This window comes from Euprymna scolopes, chromosome 20 (assembly GCF_053919585.1).
Source record: "Euprymna scolopes isolate OS-2025 chromosome 20, ASM5391958v1, whole genome shotgun sequence".
Taxonomy (NCBI): domain Eukaryota; kingdom Metazoa; phylum Mollusca; class Cephalopoda; order Sepiida; family Sepiolidae; genus Euprymna; species Euprymna scolopes.
The window spans coordinates 90,088,126-90,101,017 of NC_136501.1; the positions used below are offsets into that span (position 1 = coordinate 90,088,126).

General features: G+C 29.1%; 1 protein-coding gene across 12 annotated transcripts in view; it reads left to right on the top strand.

Annotated features, from left to right (window-relative positions):
• The window catches only part of LOC145241637 (titin-like), a 698,616-nt gene that overhangs the window by 678,001 nt on the left and 7,723 nt on the right, over positions 1-12,892 (top strand). For all 12 annotated transcript variants that reach the window (XM_080104717.1, XM_080104725.1, XM_080104729.1 and 9 more), the window contains 2 exons: positions 2,941-3,544; positions 10,213-10,518. In XM_080104717.1, coding sequence (XP_079960843.1) covers positions 2,941-3,544; positions 10,213-10,261 — 653 coding nt within the window. In that variant the 3' untranslated portion in view covers positions 10,262-10,518. The remainder of the gene's footprint in view (positions 1-2,940; positions 3,545-10,212; positions 10,519-12,892) is intronic.

Below are 12,892 nucleotides of genomic sequence, written 5' to 3' on the forward strand. Positions count from 1 at the left end.
CTTAAAATAGGTTTGAGGTTTAGAAAGATATGGCAATGTAATGTAAGGTCAGGAGTATCGAATGGATTGAAAGACTATCTAAGTGCGAGACAAGATAATAGATATAAACAAACAGTACGTAATAATTTTATTTTCTATTTACTATTCTATCATCAATCGTGTATTATTTGGTGTCCAAGTTTTTTTTTTTAATATTTCTAGGTTAAAACCTCATTTTCAAAGTAGATTCATATCGAATACATGTCTGTGACGTTTATTGACTGAGTGAAACAATACAGAAAGTAGAACGCAGATTTCATGAACAAAGCTTCTTTCCCAGAATTGCCCGCCTTTGGAACACTGTTCCGCTGGCATGCTTCCCGGCTAAATACAACATCTATACAACCTTCATATCTAATGTAAACAAGTTCCTGCTAGGTCGTCTTGATAAATAATCAAATTCCACCCAATTTACATTATTAACCATTTTACATTCATTAACCCTTATCCTCGAGTGACCTTCGGGTCTTGATAAGTGGTGACTTCCAAGTAAAAAAAAAAAGGAAACTACAAGAAAATTATTATATTACATATTATCTTCTTATAGTTATTATTATGAACTTACTTTGCAAAGGAGGTTTTATCCTAAAAATGAGAAAATCTTAGATATTATATAACACACGATTGACACACGGTAAGTAGAAAATAGAATAAAATTATCGATGTGATAATGTTCATTGCATCTACGTACTATCTTTATTTTATCTTTTATCGTCTTGTTTCTTTACTATTTATTCAAACAATAAAACCAAATACCATGAATCAATATTTGAAGATATAAAGAACTTGAAACAAAAACTTTTGCCAAAATGACCGGATTCGTTATTAAAGATGCTGAAAAGCATTGACCTGCCGTAAAGCAAAACGACCAACCCATTTTTTTTTCAATTCACTCGGTACTCCAAACCTTTCATTGCATTGTCACAACGTTCTAAACCTCAAACCTATGTAACGTTCACTTAAAAATAATTATTTGAAAACATAATTCTAAAGTTCACATTTCTAATAAAATTATTGTAATTGCTCGAAATTCAAACATATTATTATTATTATTATTATTATTATTATTATTATTATTATTATTATTATTATTATTATTTTTTAATTTTGATAAATCAAATTTATTAATATGAATATTCATAAATATTTAAATAAAAAATAATTAGTCCTTAAATAAAATTTCAAAAAATAATTTTTCTATATTGATCTTTAAGTGCTACTATTAATTTTACTTGTAACCCTTTAAAAAAGATAATTCTAATAGAACAATCATTTGTAAATATAAAAAACTTTTGAAAAAAATAAAAATGAACAAATTAATTAACGTCTTATAAAGGCCATCTTTATAATAAGTCAGGTGATCGTGTAACTGCGGCCTTTTATTGGAGGCGATAGGAATTTCCTTAAATAATTGATATAGTTGTTAAAAACAAACGGAAAATGTTTCTGTGAGATAGGTTTGATGTTTTTATGTGTTTTACATGCAAATAATAAGAATCACAATAATAAATATTTTGAAAATAAATTATGATGTTTACAAAAAATATATATATAATTAATTTCCCATATATGTAATAAAAATATGAATTGATAAATTTTACAATATTGAAAAATTCCTATGAATAAATAAACGGGTCATTTTATTGGAATTATTTGAGATAAATAATTTGTATATTTATTTATTTATTTATTTATTTGCAGACTGTTATCCTCATCTTTTATAGTTGTTGTTTCACAACGTTTCGGCCAACTATTCCTTTGGCCTTCATCAGGTCATAAACTGTGATTGAATAGGAATGCTGAATCTCTTAACTGTATCCTCAGTAATTACTGCCTTCCATAGTTGTCGTCTCACCACTTAGATTTATAAGACCAAAAAATGCAACATTTCAATCCTACACAAAGCCGGCCAAGATTAGTTGGCCAAAAACGCAGTGAAACGACGACAACAACAACTATGGAAGGCAGTAATCACTGAGGATACAGTTGAAGATTCAGCATTCCTATCCTGTCACGGTTAGTCACCTTACGAAAGCCAGGGGAATAGTTGGCCGAAACATTGTGAAACAGCAATTATAAAAGATGTGGATAACAGACCGCAAATAAATAAATAAAAAAATATTTCTTGAATTAACTATGCTGAAAAGAAAATCGTAAAAAAGATTATGACATTAAATTTTCAAAAAAATATATAAATGTAACAAACATGAACTACTATTTTATTTTTTTAATTGATCACGGAGAAAAAATGAATTAAATTCAGTGGAATTAAATGTTGACTTTTACAGTATAAACGCAAATGTATAAGCCAAGCATATTATATAATACATAATCTCAACTAAATAAATTTAATAATTAAAATTCTTTTTCAAAATGAAAAAGAAAATAAAAACCACATGAGCTAATTGGTAAATTTTACAGTTATTAAATAAACAAAGACATAAAACTATGGTATTTCTTGAATAAACAATGCTGAAAAGAAAATCTTAAAAAGATCGACATGAAACTTTTACAAAATATATAAACACTAACAGGTATGAACTATATTATTTTTTAATTGATAATGGCGAAAACAAAGACTTAGTAATAAAATTCCATTTTGACTTTATAATCTATGCACAAACTTATAATCTAAACTTAATTTATAATATAAATAGATTTAATGGGTTAGAATCCCCTTTCAGAATGTAATTTTCTTGAAGCAATGAGAGTAAGGTTTAGCAAATAAAAAGATGTCTGATGACTGGAAAACCATGCTTCCAATAAAAGATCACAAATGCTAGATCTCTCGACCTATTATAGGGATGGATTTGCTTCTTGTACAAATGATTTCTGGTTCTGAGAGAAATATTGTAAGTGCTAACAATTCATTCGATATTTTGGGTATCTTTTTTTTAACAGAGAGTCAATCCGCTTTGCAAGTCTACCAAGGCCCACCGGCTTCAGTATCCGTTTCTCAACACACACCTGAAAGAACACGTCACATGACACACAAATATACACACTCTTCTCAATCAACTGAAGACTACCAATCGAGCCAATACCGATCAAGCCAACGTGGTGAATACCAGTTGAGTTTCTCCAAAACTGAAGCACCATACAGCTATTCTTACTACGTCGTTGAGACGGTTCCTCGATATGAATACACTACAGCAAATCTGTACGACAACTATGACACGTCTTACCTATCAGATTATGACAAATCCCTTCAGCACACACATCTACATTCAACACCGCTTACAACTCAAGTGTCACGTATCTTGCGTGAACATCAGGCAATACGTCATATTGACCCTCGTACAGCGTACAGCCTGGAGCGAGATATGCCTACACGTCATGAGTATCAAGTATCATATCAGGCTGAACGCCCCGCATCCGTGAGTCGTGGCAGCCACATGTCACGTCGTGACTACCAGGTGACTCGAAGCCATCAGGTGATCCAAGACTCTGTGGAACAGGTTCAGCAGCAAGTAACATCTAGACAAATTCAGGGCCTCCGAAGCAGGTAACCTCGACCCTCCTGTCGTTACAGAATGATCCTGGTTCAATCCTCACTGCCAGTCCATCTTTCAGTATTGCCTGAGTTTACCACTGAAAGAATCTCCTCTCTTTTTGCATGATACACAACCCTTAAACCTTACGAAATATTTACCTTGTAACGAGTGAAGTAACCTAGCTGTTGCGACGGATATGGTTCAGACATCACTTGCATTCGATGCAAAATGAATCAGCATGAAGCGAACGCAAACTCGTTCAAATCCTTTTTTTTTAAAAAAAACTTGATTCAGATTCTTTCTCCATTGATCAGTTTTTCTCTTCACGCATGGGGTTACCACTTTTTTGTCTTCTTTTCGCAAGATCACTTTTTTTTCCTTTCTGTTTTTCTGTTTTTTTTTTTTTTTATCAATTCAGGACTCTTTTTCTTTCTTGCATTTTGTCATATCTTCCTTGTTTGTTTGTTTTAGTCTGAATAGACATTACAATCTCTATTTATATAAAGTTAGCTATGTGTATGTATGTTTATATAGTTCTATGTATAGTATTCACTCCTGAACTAATTAACCGATCATTATGAATTTTTTAAACACAGCTCTTAGACTCACAAGTGGATAATGTAGACTATATTTAGTTTTAGTTCTATGCAAAGGTGGTAAAAACGGGAGCTAAAGCCTTTCATGAAAATTCAGCTGTAAAATTCAGATGTGAAATAGCTGTTAGCCATCAATTAATAAATATTCAAAACATTTCAGTTGTTTTGGAGTATATTATAGTGTGGGCATAATATAACCTCCTATTTAAAATTTTCAAATATTTCATATCTGCATTAAATTAGACAATAATTAAGGAATATTCCTTGAATTTCAAATTCTTGAGACTCCTTAAGCTTTATATTTTAGACATTTTCTAGATGCAAAATTATGTAATGGATTTTAATTAAAATTAAAATAAGTATTCTAGACATAAATTTTAGTAGCATTATTAATCAGGGCAAAATAAAGACAGTCTCTAAGGACTACTCTGAATTCGGAACTAACTAAAAATTGTCTCATTCCAGAAAGATTTCTCCTTCACTAACCGAGGAGAGAAAAGATAAAGTGTAGTGTTAAGACCGATACTACACTTAGCTCTTAGCCAAAAAAACCAACTTTTCTGTTTAACAATTCAGCAATTTTTGGCTAAGAACAAAACCTGTTATAAACGAGTAATTGTGTACGGTTAATTGAACACAAGTTGCTCATATTTTTAAGAGATGAATTTGAAAACTTAGATTTTCTTTGGTGTCTTTTGCATATTTGCTATAACAATTATGTTTTTTTACCGAAACATGTTATATAGAAAATGATTTAATATTAGAAATTAATTTCCGACAGTATACAATATGTTATGTAGAAAGCTGCTTTTTATGCTACTGTTTGTGCCGATGATATTAAACAAGCGACTATTTAATCTATGGGGCTGGAAATAAACAAAAACTACCATAAAGTAAAAACTAAAACTTGTATAAGATTCAAACCTGATAGGCATATCATGGGGAATCTTGTAGAAGTCTCATTTTTTTCAGTTTGTGGTATTATTTATTTCTAGCCCCATGGACTAAATAATCTATTGTTTGGTAATATTATACATGCAAACAAAACTTGCTATATAACATTTAAAAATGCAAGTTTATTCTTGTAAATATAAATGTTGATATTTTTAGAAATGTTGTATGAGATTTTCAGAAAAGTTTTACAAGATTTTCAGAAAAATTGTACTAGATTTTCTAGCATTTTACAGATTAACCGGAAACAATCTGTATTTAGGTTTCCATAATTTGTTTAGAAAATGAATAAAAATGCAAAAAACGCATGTAGTTTCGGAAATTAGTTGGATTTTCTTTTAGTTCTATTTTTCTTTTCTTTTTTTTTATATGAAATAGTCTTTAATTTTCCTTTTCTTCATTTTCTTCTCTCTCTTATTTTTTTAGAGTGCTGTGATGTGATTTGATTTCTGTTTGCCCTTGTCCTTTTGTGCCTGTGCCTGTACCGTCATATTTTGTGAATTGTTTCTGTTTCTTTTTGTTATTGTTTTTTTTTTGTATTCAAACTAAATAGAATAATATTTAAATTTCAAAATTTATTAAATATGATAAAGTTATAATAACCCATTAAAATATTTAAATTTCATTATTTATTAAATATGATCAAGTTATAATAACCCATTAAAGCAACTCATTAAAATAACCCATTAAAATAACTCATTACATCAAGGAAAACATAACATTTCAATGGGTATGTATTCATTGTCAACTAAGTATCATAATTATATCAAACTACGAGTCTTATACGCGTGTGTTGATCTCCAACTTTCATGTTTCAGGAATTTTTAGATGAGAATTAATAATACTGTGGTGATGACACCATCCTTCCAGGCTAGCGAAAATGTTTTCCTAGCAATAATACTAAATAATAATAATACTTATTTATTTTTAGTTGCACATGAATAATATCTAAAAAGATAACTTACAGTTATAATTAAATAAATAACAGTAGTAGTTGTGACTCATCCAACATCTATTCTCGCATTTTTATTTCTCTCTCTCTTATTTAAAAACTCTATTTTGGATAAATGATGCCAACAAAAACTAAAATCAAGTTAGATTTGTAATCTTTCATATCCACTGACAATGCATATTTAGAATTATACTTATTAAAAAAAAATAGATAAATACAGAAAAATCTTTATGGTATAGATACCTGCGGAACGAAGATGCTATATTCCAAAAGTCACATAAATTGATCAAGTATTTTTTTTTTTTTTTTTTAGAAAATCAAATTTTAAGATTTTTAACGATTAAGTATTTTTGGTAGACATTACTTATAGCGAAATAGATAAATCACACTAATCGAATCGAGTTGTCTGCCCTTATATGTTGTCTGCCATTGAATTTCAATACATCCTAAACAAATATGGTGACTGGCTGCTTTCCCATCTGGAACGTCAGAAAATTAGATTTTCTTAAATAAAATTTGTTAAAAATCTACTTGATCAATTTAAGCGATTTTTGGAATATGACATCTTTGTTCTGTGACGGGTATGCACACCATAAAGATTTTTCTGTATTTTAAAGCATCCAACAGATTTTTTTCTTATATTTTAGTCTTTATTGGGTTTAGTATGAAAGTTGCAGACCAACACGATAATTCATTACTCAGTTCATTAATTACTAATTCTTTTAACCTTTGCATTAACTGTTCACATAACTTTATTATATTCATAATCAAGCTTATCTAGTCTCAAAGGAATCAAGTCAAACTTATAATATTTGTTTATAGGTTTAAAGAAGATAATTTCTTTAATTATTATTTATAATGTTTTGTCTGGTTTCCTCATTTATATTGTTTTTGTTGTTGTCACAATGTTTCAAACGTTCTGCACTCCAGCCTTCTTCAGATGCCTTAATTCGGGTTTGGGAACCATCGTGGAATTTGAGGCTGAACCTTTTATTGTAACCATGGTAACACAGTTCAGATTCTATTCTTCAGGCCATGTAAAATTTTTTCAGTCAACTCAGAAGCACATGACTGAGAGAACAAAGAGATCAGTTAAGATGTACAGATTATCTTGAGATTCTGAGTTCAATTCTGAGCAAAGACATCCTCCTTCCTATCATCATCATCATCATCATCATCATCATCATCATCATCATCATCATCATCATCGGTTTAACATCCATTTCACATGCTGATAAATGTTGGATGGCTTATAGAAATTATCTTCCAAACTAACCTATTTCTCGTAAGGTCTTTGTTTATCCTTCTTTTTCTAAAATCTATCCTTGTCACTTCCTCCTATCTTTTTCCTTGGCCTTCTCCTGCCAACTGACCCTGTTACTTCAACTGTTCTACATCTACTAGCCCAAGAACTCTCACTCCTTCTTTCAATGTGAACATACCAACAAAGTCTCCTGTTCTACACACATCTCTATACTTTCCATAAATAAGCTTATCTTTAAGACTCCTCGCATTACACATGCATCATATCATTTCTCATTACACAATACATATTCTTAACCTTCACAGATCAAATTTCATCATTCCAACACATCACACTGCATACACATGCTTGATAAATTCTTCCCTTGGTCAAGAATGGTAACACTCTGATGGTTACTAATAGCAGAATTTCCCCGAACTTACTCCTAACTCTTACAATCACACTAGCATCCAAGGTAACAAAAATTGGAAAGACAATTTAGTAGGTGAACTGAAAAAATGTCACAAGCCTGAAAAATTGAATACAAACCGTGTACCTGCAAGGCTCAAATAAATAAATAACCTTAATGTTGGCCTTAATCTGCAAGGCTGAAAGGGTTGCGTTCCAAATTCCCAAGTTTGATATAAGGTACCTGAAGAAGGACAAGGTGGGCAAAATGTTGCGATAACAAATACAAAGATGAAGAAACCAGTTATAAAGCTGTAAGTAATTAAATATGTATTCTCTTATTTTTTTTACTGACGAAATTATTTATCCGGCGTTGCCCGGATGAAAAATATCTTGCTGGTCAGAAATAATTTGAGATACAACGATGCTTAGGATTTTTGTTTGGAAAGAAAACTACCAAATAACATTCTCAGTATGATGTCAAGTAATAAAACAAACTGTTAATGTGGTGGTGTTTTCAAAAGAAAAAAAAAAACACTCGTAGACAGCTGTAAAACTGCCAATTGCTTTAACGGATCCAAACGAATTTATTTAAAATCTTAAAAATACCAAATAAAAATAATTACTTAAACATTTTTTTAAAATACATTCTTTGTTTAATTTTAATTTTGTCTTCTGAAACGAAAAACATCCATATTTTTAAATGGGTTTCATTTCTTTCTAATATAATTCTGTTATTTTATGAACCTAACCGATAATTGCCCCTAATGATCCCAGTGGATATCGAAAGAAAATGTCAATAGTGACTTTAGATTTCTTTGAAAACTATAACCGTTATTGAAATTTATTTGAATGTTTTAACTGTTAATATATCAATTTCTATAACGCACACACACTGAGTTTTATATATAAGAACTTTTATTTTAATAAAAAATATTTATACTAAAACTTTATGATAAATTGGAATTGATTTTAGGATAATAAAAGCCATGATAAATCTGATTTTGTCATATTATTTTCATTAAAAATATCTTTCAACAAGCAGATAAAAATGACTAAATAACTTCAATGTATTATCTTTTATAAATAATTGAATGAATGAATTAATGTACACACACATATAGGTATAATACACACACACACACACACACACACACATATATATATATATATACATATATATATATATATATATATATATATATATATATATATATATATTATTGATTTAATAATCCAAACATGAAAAAAAAACGAGAAATTGTTTATATATTCATCGATTGTTCAAAGACATTCTTAAGATGACGGATTTTTAACCTCTGTCTTATTCTTCAACTCAGTCATCTTGAGAAAGTCTTTGAAAAAAAAGACAAAACGTTGATAAAAATATTAACAATTTTCGGTTTTATTTATTTATTTTCATTTTTCATACATATGTATATATATATATATATATATATGTGTGTGTACTTGTAGAGTTTAAATGCAAAATCCGATAAATCCAATTTCTTCAAAGTAAGAAATTAAATTATACGAAAATGAATATTTAAAATCTAAAATTTGACCGTAAAAGTTTATTTCAATTAAAAGTAAAAATGATTTTGAATGAATAATCATGATTAGATGCAGTATTTTTTTTTTACAAATAATTTTATGATTTTGAAAATAGCGTTTATCGTGTGTGTGTGTGTGTGTGTGTGTGTGTGTGTGTGTGTGTGTGTGTGTGTGTGTGTGTAAAATTAACTGCCTTGGAGACAGGGTGTGAGATAAAGGACAACAAAATTAAACACAAGAATAAATCATTAAAGAGCGAGAGCTTTACCGATTTTGTTTGGATTAACGAGAATCTTCAGAAAAAAAAGACGTTTTCTGAAAGCGTTCGTTGATTCAAACGAATCTGGTAAAGCTCTCGATTTTGATGATTTATTCCCGTGTTTAATTTGTTTTTCCGTTATCTTCCACCCCCACACAAACAGATATATATATATATATATATATATATATATATATATATATATATATATATATATCTGTTGAAATATATTTTCTTATTATATATCAATTTAAGAAGCTCAATGTAATTACAGAGCAATATAGAGAATAAATGACAAAAAGTTATATTCCAAAATTCATGATATTGACCATCTTATAATTTATTCCTTTAATTCAGTTGACTTATACCGTTCTTGACAGTATATATATATATATATATATATATATATATATATATATATATATATAGCTATTATTGTTAATTTTTATATCATTCAGCTTAAAATTAAGTTGCTTAAAAATAATTTAGCAATTATAAAACTTTTAATCTTTATTTTACCGAAAAATGATTGTTGTAATTCCTCAGTATCGTTTTTTCGTAGTCTTTTAGTGTTGTGTAGCTTTTTGTAAATGTGCGTCTTCAAAAACAAGAATTAAATATTTTTTTTGTTTCGTTGTGATTTACATTATGGTTAGCCCATAACCTGTATTATCTCTTTGTGCTTACTATTCCTATTATTATTTTTTTTCTTACAGATCAACCCACTCCGCCTCGAGGGCCTTTAAGGACCGCAAACATTTCTAGGAATAATCTCACATTAAATTGGGAGCGCCCAACTTACGAGGGCAGCTCACCCATAACTGAATATGTTGTTGAAATAAGAGATAGATCCACAATGACTTGGACTTTTATTGGACGTACAAATGCCGAGATACCCAACCTATGTGTGTTATCCCTGACTGAAGGTAGAGAATACTTCTTCCGTGTGATTGCAGAGAACAGGCATGGTAGAAGTGAGCCTTTAGAGTCTGAAGTTCCAATTGTACCGAATAGATTTTATGGTGAGTACAATTCATTTTTGGTAAGCTAACCTACTTCTTTTTTGCGCTTTAAATCAAACGTTTGTCTAATATCTTAGAGTAGTACAACGTACATAGGTAAACGTTACTAATAGCGGCATAAATTATTTTTGTGTTTGTTCAGAACAATCACGAAAATTAGAAAATTGAATTTCAACTAAAAGCAATCTAATCAACTAAATTGTCATGTCGAAATCAGTAACATATCCAAAATTACGAAAAATGATAAAATAGAAAATGAATTATTAATGAAAATTACTTTCGAAGTAAATTGCTAGTTTTATTTAAATAATAAACAGAAAATAGTTTTGTGATAGGGAGGTAACTACATGAATTCAGGTGAGGTAACTGCAGTAATGGCGGATCGATAGATCGTGAAAATACAAGTTTTCTGTAATAATATAGTGATATGTTACTAATCTCGACACGGCAATTATGTAGATAACATTGCTTTTAGTTGAAATTTAAGTTTTCAGTTTTTGTTATTATTACGAGTAAGGACCATTACTTTTAAGGAAATAAAATTTATCCATATGCAAAAAATGAATATTTAGTGACCAAAATAAGTATATATTTTATAATCCAAAATGTTATTAATGTTTTATCCATATTCTGGTAATTTCCATACAAATTTATCTTTTAAATGAAAGAAAAGAAAAGAAAGAATAAAAAATCAATTTGCATTTTCACTTGCAATTTTGAAACATAACGGAACTTGTTGAAAATTAAACTGCTCCCACTGGGCACAAATGCTAAACATTTCTCCTTGAAATAAAACAATTTTTTCCCTAAAAGTTGTGGAACACAATACCACGGGGCTGCTTTCAAGCTGGCTATAATTATGGTTGTTTTCTAGTCCAATAATAACAAATTAAATATTTCTTGAGCCGTTCTCTTAAATACTCCAATTCGCCTTTATTGCAATCCTTGATAAAATACTATTTAAGATAAGAAAAAAAATGGCCAAATAATCCAAGTAACGCGAATGTTTTTAATATTTCAAAATATTTCGTGAATAAAAAATCTGAACATGATTATGAACCAATACCATTTTAATGTAACGACAAATTGACAAAATTAAATGTATAATGCATACGATTTGTATCTACTCTGAGATATTATGAATAATTTCTGTTTGAATTTTTTTCAAGTGTTTTTTTTTTTTTGAGTGAGCTCTGAGCAACCAATAATTCCTGTTTGAGATCTAAATCTACCTTTTTGCTAATCTTTTTATTCTCCTGAGTTTTACCGATACCTTTTTTTATTCTGAATTTTAATAATCCCAGAATGTTGTTTCGAGTTATTATGTTCTTGTTGTGGTTCTGTTCCTAAATTATTTTGGCTGTTGTTATACCCCCTCTCTCGTGTGTGTTTTTTGCGCCCCCCCTTTTTTTAAAACTATTTTGTGTTTTATCTTTCTCTCTCATCGTGCCCTAAATAATAAACTGCGTGACTTTTTGTGCATTATTATTATTTATTTTATTTTTTTTTTTTTTGCTGTTGTCTTTTTCCGAGAGTGTAGCATTAGAGCACTCAATGTCCGATCAAAGTATCATTTCATTGCACTTCTTTCTTGGATCAGAATATATACAGTCTAAAGGAGCTTCAAGTATTTTATAAAAAGAAAAAAAATGAAGTTTAAATTCCTAGGAATACTAGTTGAGTCCAACGAACTGCAGACTCAGCACTTTACATAAGCCAACTTACCACAGGAAAAGTCACAATTACAAAAGGGAATTTAACTATATAAAAGTTTAAAATAAGCTAGAAACTCTAACTTAATTTGTAAAATAGAAAACGGGGACCATTAGCTGTTTATCATATAGCTATTTAAAAAATTTAAAAACAGGACAGCTAAATTCATGACTCCTCAGTGGAAAATGCCACTTCCCCAATAAAAAAATAGGCACAATCTATTTCATTAATGTATGTGTGTGTGTGGTTTAGACATAAACAGAGGCTGAATAAAGTCCAGTAAAGAAGACAAATTATAGTTTGGATTTAATATATTTTAATTATATAAATCATAAGAGCATTTTGAATATATATCCAAAGTCTGATAAATGATACCATTAAAAATATATTTAAAAAAACACATTTTTATAATATTCTTGAATACTGCACACACACACACACACACACATACATATTCAAGGAAATATATTTAAATATTCCTATTTTAGAAAAGAGAAGAAATTAAATTTAAAATAATTGAAATAATCATTACATATTTATGCACCAAGTTATGCATTTATTTATTTATTTATTTATAGAATAAGAAAATATTTTATCCTTCAAAAATAATAATTATTTATCTGTATAAATCTTATTTAAACTCAATGACTAATTAAATGAG